This window comes from Gastrolobium bilobum, unplaced genomic scaffold (genome assembly GCF_033153095.1).
Source record: "Gastrolobium bilobum isolate Gb01-03AN ecotype WA unplaced genomic scaffold, APGP_CSIRO_Gbil_v1 utg1030, whole genome shotgun sequence".
Taxonomy (NCBI): Eukaryota; Viridiplantae; Streptophyta; class Magnoliopsida; order Fabales; family Fabaceae; genus Gastrolobium; species Gastrolobium bilobum.
This window is the reverse complement of record NW_026898359.1, coordinates 168,001-176,124: the sequence shown is the minus strand read 5'-3', so window position 1 is coordinate 176,124 and position 8,124 is coordinate 168,001. Positions and strand designations below refer to the sequence as shown.

Below are 8,124 nucleotides of genomic sequence, written 5' to 3'. Positions count from 1 at the left end.
CATTCTTCAGACTACTCTATTTGCTAGGTAAACACTTGAACTGTAACTTTGAGAAGCTCAGAAAAATAGCATTCAAGAACTTTCTGCTATTTTACAAGGTTCAATGATATTTAGATCCGCATTTAATTGAAGAATTGAGAATTGGTTTTACATATAATATTGTAAATTTAGAATAGCCATTTGGTTGGAGTATCTTTTATGACAAATCACTGATAGATAGGTGTTAACAATTGTTTGGCGTATTACCAACTACAGATTGTGTTTGAATGGAGACATGTAGCTGTTGATGGCTCTGTTAGTTATGTTGGATTCTTGATCTCTCTCATGCACATTAACTGTTTCAGTGTACAAAAAAGTTTCTCTATCCTGACTCCGAAAATGCATACTCATTTCCTAGACTGATGGGTTTACAGAACAAAATAATGTCTCCTTTCGCGTGGCCTTTGAATTTTGCTATGCCAACTTGTTCAACAAGAGAAAGACTATGACAACATATACATACATTTCTGTTGCACTTCTTTGTTTGTTCTGTTTCATTCAGGACCAGAAATCCCACCATTGATAATCACTGGTTGATTGGCCTAAGAGATCATATGAATCAAACATACCCCAATCTTCTGGTGATGTCAAAGAACCATCAGAATGCTCAACAAAGTTCAGAAGGGAAGGTTCATCTTCCAGACCAAAGTATTCTGATCTTTCTGTTGACGGGCATGGCTTTACCTCCGGTTCACTTTTGATGGTGTCTCCATTTTCTGTTTCGTTGTCCATGCTGCAGTTCGATGCTTTATCTTGTCTACAACTATGAGTTTGCTCTGGTGGATTTTGTATTTGATCATTCAGCTTCTGCAACTGTTGAAAATCGAAAACTACAATCATTAGCCTCTAATATGAAATGAGTAGAATTGTATATAGTGGTGTCCAAACGAACTAACAAATTTTATTGTTAAAGTACCTGTGTTAGCAATGCCTGATGCTCCTTCTTGAGAGCATCAAATTGTGAAGCCAAATTGTTATAATTGGCTCGAAGTATGATGTAGTCTTGCTCAAGCTGCTTTGACTTCCATCGAGCTCTCTTGTTCTGAAACCATATAGCAACCTGTCGTGGCTGCAACCCAAGCTCTCTTGCCAACTGCAACTTCTTTATAGGTTCGAGGCTCGGCTCTGTCTCAAACATAGATTCCAATGATTTGATTTGTTTGTCGCTAAACCTTTTGTTTTTGCTCCCCTTCTTTTTTGTGGCTGCTGGTTGAGTTGTGCTGCTGTAAGTTTCTGACGAAAGAGAATATTCCATATGATCTAACATTTTGTGGGGATTCATTGAGAATAGCTTGCTGGAGGCCTGGAATTTATATTTCTTGGAGATTATTGGAGTTTTTTCTTCGAAGGGTGTGCCTTGAGATATGCATGCATTCATTGGCTTTTAAGTTATGGGAGATCCTATATGGTGGTTTTTGGGGTCTGACTCAACTTCTCAATTGAAGCTTTATATCTAAAACTCAATGGGTCCGATTCAACAAATAGTGCTCTTCCACCAGTGCCTTGTGAATGTTAACCTCTTTTCTTTTGTTTTCTTCTTAATTCTTCTTTGGTACAAAGTTATTTAGCTTTGAGATAAACTCTGCGCCGTCTTCTTTCCTGGCTTGGACCGATTGGCTTGCTTTCTGTTTTTAAATATATATCTTATTTATTGTGTGATCACAGTACTGCTGACTGCATATCCTAAATGACTTGTCTTACTTATTTACATTTTTAATGATTTATATGAGTTCATATGTAACATTTAATATTCAGTTGATCATTATCACTGCCATCATCCTTTTAACTTCACGGTCTTGTCCTAATTAGTTCTGTTGGTTACATGAATCACATTCTATATTTAATATTTCTTCGTATCCTAGTTTGACAATAATTGCAACTTATTTATTAAATTAATTGAGTACAGTTTTTCTTCACAAACTTGTAAGGTGTTTGTACAAATTCTTATCAGAAGACTCTTCATTTAGCATCATGCATGTGTATCAATTTTTTTTTTTCACTGCATGCCCGAGCATGCGACAAGGGGGTAAAAATGTGTAGATAACAAAATTTGGGGCAATGATAGTGGTATGTATACCCAATGCGCAATTTAGGCTGTTTAAGTTTTCATGCCCACTTTACATTATATAAAAAAGTATGAACTTACGCTTGGTTCCCCAACAATTTTTACAAACATTTAGTCCATTTCTCAGCTTCATGCTTTCCTTATTTATTGTCTTTAAAAAAAAAAAATAGAAATTGCTGGGTGATTTCTCACATAGGTCTAGATTAACAAGTGACATTGATGAGTATGCCACTCTTATGAATAGTATTTATCTATATACCATGTTTCAATCAAATTTTACTAAAATGTCACGTCACATTCCAACAAGCAAGAATGAACTGGACACGTGACAAGGTCTGCATAAGCCGTCATTCTCGCTGAGCTGTGTAACGAGAATGGCTGGTCAATGTGGCAGACTGCTACATCTGTAAAAGTTGTCCAAATGGCTAATCTCGCTGGACTGCACAACGAGAATGCATGTATTTTTGCCATGTGTCAACACCTTGTCATTCTCGCTGGGCTGCTGAGTGAGAATGGCTGCCCATACAAGCACTGCTATGTGTCCAGTCCATTTTCACTTATTGGTGTAACAAAAATGTGATGTGACATTTTAATAAAATTTGAACGGAACATGACATACAAATAAATACTATTTATAAGAGTGAGATATTGATCAATGTACCCAACATTTCATTTATAGCTGTGAAAGTCTGAAACTGATCGAAGAGAACAAATTGAGCTCAAAGCTTCAACCTTAATTAGCCGTTGGTTAGCCGAGGCTGGGTACTTGCCACCCCAAGTCACAACATGTCTTTCTTTTGTCCTCTACTTTTTCTTTTCTTTTTTTGAAATCAATGCTCTTTCATTATCATTGTTTAAAGTTGAGATTTCCTTAGTTTTAAATACAAAAATCATTTTTATCTCCAATAGATAAGTTCAGGAGGAACACGAATATGTCAAATGTCACACTCAACGAATGCTATGTTGCCACATATCCGACGTCAAAACATATATCTCGTTACATTGTCTTTTTCTTATTGAGTTTAGAGTTTCTCTCACGTGACGTGGAAGGAACTTCGTAATGTAATCGAATAACGTAACTTACTGAGAGTCTAATATTTTAGGGACAAGTTTCTCTTTACAGGTGTCCATCTGATTTTTGTTTTAGACTGCTCTTGATTCGTGGGACGTAATTTGTTGCCTTAGTACTTAAGAGTAACATAAAAAGTTGTTTATAATACAATTTTGTTTAGGATTTAAAAAAATAGATATAATTTATAATATATCTAATAGGATATTTTTTATCATTTTAAATGACATAATTTTGTGTTATTTTAAATAAAATTATAATATTTGACTATTATATTTTATTAAATATTTTTTATTTTATCACAATTTACTTTTTATTTATTTTTTAGTTAACTAAATATTATAATGAAATATTACGTTTAATTTAAAAAGACACAAAATTATGTCATTTAAAAGCAGAGATCATTTTCCCTATATTTAAATATATGTTTCATAACAAGCCACTAGAATTAATTTAGTACAGAAGAATTTGGCAGGTTGTATTAGATTAGGTATTCAATTCCTTCTTGTATTAAAAAGCATTGTATGTTTCATAACATAAAATATCAATTTTATGGAATTATTTTACTTACATAACTCCTCTACGAGTAGGGATGTCAAAACAGGTTATGACACGAGAGTCAACCCGTAACACGACATAAAAATTTGTGTTCGGATTTACCAGCAAAAAAATTCATATCGTGTTCGTGTTGGGAAATTATGACCCTAAAAAAAATTCGTGTCATGTCGCGTGTCAACACGAATTCGACCTATATTTTTTTTGTAAATTTGATCATTTTTTAAAAAAATGTCAATTACCGTTTTATCCCTAATTTATGTGTTATTTGTGTTTCGTGCCAATCCACAAAATTTACGTATCATGTTTATCTTGAAGTTTTTGACACAAAAAAAATTTCATGTCATATTCATTTTAACATATTCATATCGTGTGAATACAACTTGACACTCCTACTTGGGAGTGGGGCTTCAAGTATGACATTAAAGCATCTATTCGGTATTTTAGGAGTAAGTTTTTTTTCTTACCAAAAATATGAACAAAGTGACATTTCGGTGGTATTAATAATAAAAGGGTGGATAGGATAAGTAAAGTCAGTTAGATTACTTTTTTCAATATTAATACATGATATATCGAGTATATAGTATCCCGTAAGTACCGAATATATTTTCCTAATATTAAATTATTGTGTGTCCATGGGATATTCACAAACTGGTCATTTTCTTCTTCTTCTTCTGTTGGCTATTTAAACCTCTTCAATAACTTTTTTTTATTGAAGCAGCAAGAAAGGAAACATGTAATTTGATTCTCCTCGTTTCCTTGTATAATTCTAAACAACATAAAAACATTGTATGGACATATTGATTTGGGTGGATCATCATCGCGTATTGCTTCCAATGAGGGAAGGACATTTTTATATCCTTGAAAACGACCGTATATCTAGGCCACCAAAACGAGTTTGGTTTGGCGGATCGACCCTCCTCACCCGTTATATCAGTTGATGAACTCAGAAAATATTATTTATGTCCGCACATTTAATGCGGGAGTTCAGGGGTTCGGGCAGGGCAGCGCCTCTGAATTTTTTTTAAAGAAAATTTTAAATATATTAAAAAAAATGTAAATAAGAAATTAAAAGAAAACTTCAACTTAAAATAAAAAATTATTTCCCACACTTTTTTTTAATCAAGCTAACTTGATGTATGACATCATAAAATATCCAATAAAATATATGGCATTCCATTCTATCTCATCATATTCTATTCCTTTCCATTCCACCCGTCATTATATATCCAAACAAAACCTAATTTAATCAACATCATGCTTCACTGTTATGCTTAAAAAAAAATTCCAACGGGTTTATATCTGCACTTGCGAACAGTGGCCTCCAAGCAAGTCTGCCATTGCCGGTCAGAGTTGGCTGAGTTTTACAGCCCACTCTAAAAAGCGGGGCAAAATGGGATGGGGCGGACTGACTCATTTTTTGTCAGGTTGATGACAGGGCAGGGCGAGGCAGGTCGATGTAAAACAGGTTTGGGCTGGTGAATCAACCCATCCCGCCCACCATACGGAGAGGGGCGGGCTGTGTTTTTCGGCCCGTTTTCAAAAAACGGGACAAGGTGAGCTGACTTACGTTTTGACTGATTAATAATGTGAGCCCCCACTTTGCCACCACTATGTATATCTATAACTACTAAAATGATTTAACATAAAATTATTTATGTATCTTATATTAACCGTTTAAGTTTTTGTAATAGTAAGTTAATAATATAGTATTAGAATTTATATGAACAAATAGTCTACGAGAATCTATTTAAATATTCACATTTCAAATTTAAAAGGTTCTTACGTGAACAACGTGTAAGAAATATAATATTATTTATGTGTATTTACTTGACATTTTAAGTTTTTTGCTTACCTTGTTTGCGACATGTTTCAATAAGAAAAAAGTTTATTTATTATTTCTTCCACATTTTCTGAACAAGTTAAAGTCTCTGTCTACTTCATGAGCATTTGGACAATCTACGTGTGGCCAAAAATATATGAAAACCGGAGGTTTATAATGTTGGGATCAGACTTTAAAGCTTGACAAATGTGTCAGGTGGTGGTAATGAGAATTCATTAGTAATTTTTTACGTATGGATAAAATGGGGCCACCTGTAGTAGGAAAGTGGCAATGAAAGTATACAATTCGACTTTTAATGGATAACTGTTTGCTGAAGTAGAAAGTTTAAGAGCATGAATGTTGGCATTTTTCAATTGTATAATTCGGCTTTGAAATTTTCGTTTTAAGGCTTAGATTGGCATAGATGGCCTGAAATGGGTAGAATTGTGTTGTGCGCTACCCAGTAATATGTCATCCAATTACGAGCCTTAGCAAGCGAAACAATAAAATAAATTCAAAAATTGCATTTATGTGCCAATCTCTCCGACAACACCACCATTTTCTCGTTATACACAAATATACTACCAGTGTTTCAATAAGAGCACCACATTTTTATGAGCTGATTTTCTGTGCTCCAGAACCAAGAAAAAATTGGTGAGAGAAAAAGAGAAAAAATTGAAGAGAGACAAAGGAGAAAAAAAAAATCCATGTATTAATTTCGGAAGGACTACGGTGGTCCTACACCATATTAAAATTCCCATTTTTATTAGACAGTTAAGATATAATTAGTATGCCTCATTTTCAATCTCCTCTAAGCTCTTGCCTTTGGTCTCTGGTCGAAAAAAATAAAAGAAAAGTGTCCGTAAAGCACAAAGAACACGCCCCCATCTTTTATGTTTCTTTCTTTCTTTCTTTTTTTGTTTGGGGCTGTAGGAAATTTCTGGACCATGTGTTTTTAGATTTTATGTTCATTTGGGTTGCTACGGTATCTTGGGCTAGGTTTAACTGTTAAGTTAATACATCTGGGCTCATTTATTAGTACATGTTTGTCTTTTAAAATAAAAAGGGCGCAGGTTTATCCTTAAAAATAAAAGGGGGAAAGATAATATTGAAAATGATTTCTTTGAAATAATTAAAAAATATAAATACATAAAATAATGTTAAATAATATGAGATTATAAAAATAAAATAATATTAATAAAATATTTTTGAGTTTCTCTTGTTGAATTAATTAGAATATAATTTATTTCTTTATCTACTTGTTTGACGGATTAATTTATTTTCTATCAAGCGTCTTTGTTCTATTTATTTTTTGGAAAAAGTGTTTATCCTTTTAAATGACACAATTTATATTCTTTCACTCTCACAAAAAAGTGGGACTCACACCTTTATTTTTTTTTGTCAACTCTCTTTCCTCCTTTATTTATTTCTTTCTCTTTCTTAAATGACATACTTTACATCCTTTAAAATGATACACACTTTACCCTTATTTTTTTATTGTAAATCTTCTATCAATTTTAAAAAAAAAATTGAAAATCACATTTTTTACCAATAGAAGAGGTTAACTGGGCTACCAAAACTTGTTAACTTTTAACTTTTTAAAGGGCTGCTAAAATACAACAATATGTTGACTTAATATCACCTTTTTAAAAAAATAAATTCCTAAAAAAATTAAATTTTCAATAATAATTTTTCATTAAAAAGTATTAACTGAGCTTTTTTTTTTTTTGCTAAGCTGAAATTAACTGAGCTTTAATAGCTTGTCAATTATATAATTTTTTTTTTGTAAAGATTATATAATATTTTTTAAGGCCATCTAAACTGTGAGAACTTCTTATATAAACTTCTAAAGCATTGCACCAAGCCCATTAAAAATATACAATATTGAACAACATGGTCTTTAAATACGGCTTTTTCACCCTTTTGTTCCTTATTAATTAATTAATAATTATTTTGTCTCTGATTCGAAACTATTTATCAATCTGCCCCTCTTTAGTCGACTACCTTGCATTTTTAATCGACCAAATGGCCAAAACAGACAAAAAAATGGCTGCTGGGAGATTTAGTCGACTAAATCTCCCTATTTAGTCGACTAAATCTTCATATTTGACAAAAAATAAATAAGTCAGTATGATTTTAATCGATTAAGTAGGGAGATTTAGTCGATTAAGAGCCTGTTTGGATCCTCTTATTTTTAAGCTAGAAGCTACTTATAAGCTAAAGCTTAAAAAAATAAGCTAAAAGCTGTTTGGAAATTACATAAAAGTTTTAGCTTAAAAATTACTTAAAAGCACAAAATTCAAGAAAATTATCTTTCTCTCTATCTTTATCACTCTTCATTTAAAAAAAAAGCACACAATTCAAGAAAAACATATAAGAGCTTAAAAAAAAGCTCCTTCTAGGAGCTTTTAATTTTCAGCTTTTTTTTCTTTATTATAAAAAAAGAGTTTTTCGTTATAAGAGCTTTTCTCAAAATCTGTTTGGCCTAGCTTATGCTTATAAGTAGCTTCTAGCTTAAAAATAAGAGGATCCAAACAGGCACTAAATCTCCCAACAACCGTTTAGTCGATTAAA

General features: G+C 32.4%; 1 protein-coding gene across 1 annotated transcript; it reads right to left on the bottom strand.

The window, feature by feature from the left end:
* Positions 1-520: 520 nt before the first annotated feature.
* On the bottom strand, positions 521-1,306 carry LOC133315289 (homeobox-leucine zipper protein ATHB-12-like). The gene is made up of 2 exons (XM_061516888.1): positions 956-1,306; positions 521-852 (listed from the first exon to the last, which is right to left on the bottom strand). Exons 1-2 carry the CDS (start codon positions 1,304-1,306, stop codon positions 538-540), a joined length of 666 nt encoding a protein of 221 aa, XP_061372872.1. The 3' UTR covers positions 521-537.
* Between the last annotated feature and the right edge of the window lie 6,818 nt (positions 1,307-8,124).

Coding starts and splice junctions, on each gene's coding strand:
- LOC133315289 (XM_061516888.1), bottom strand. CDS start 1,306: ATGTTAGATCATATGGAATATTCTCTTTCGTCAGAAACTTACAGCAGC. Junction 853..955: donor ATCAGGCATTGCTAACACAG/GTACTTTAACAA, acceptor GATTTTCAACAG/TTGCAGAAGCTGAATGATCA.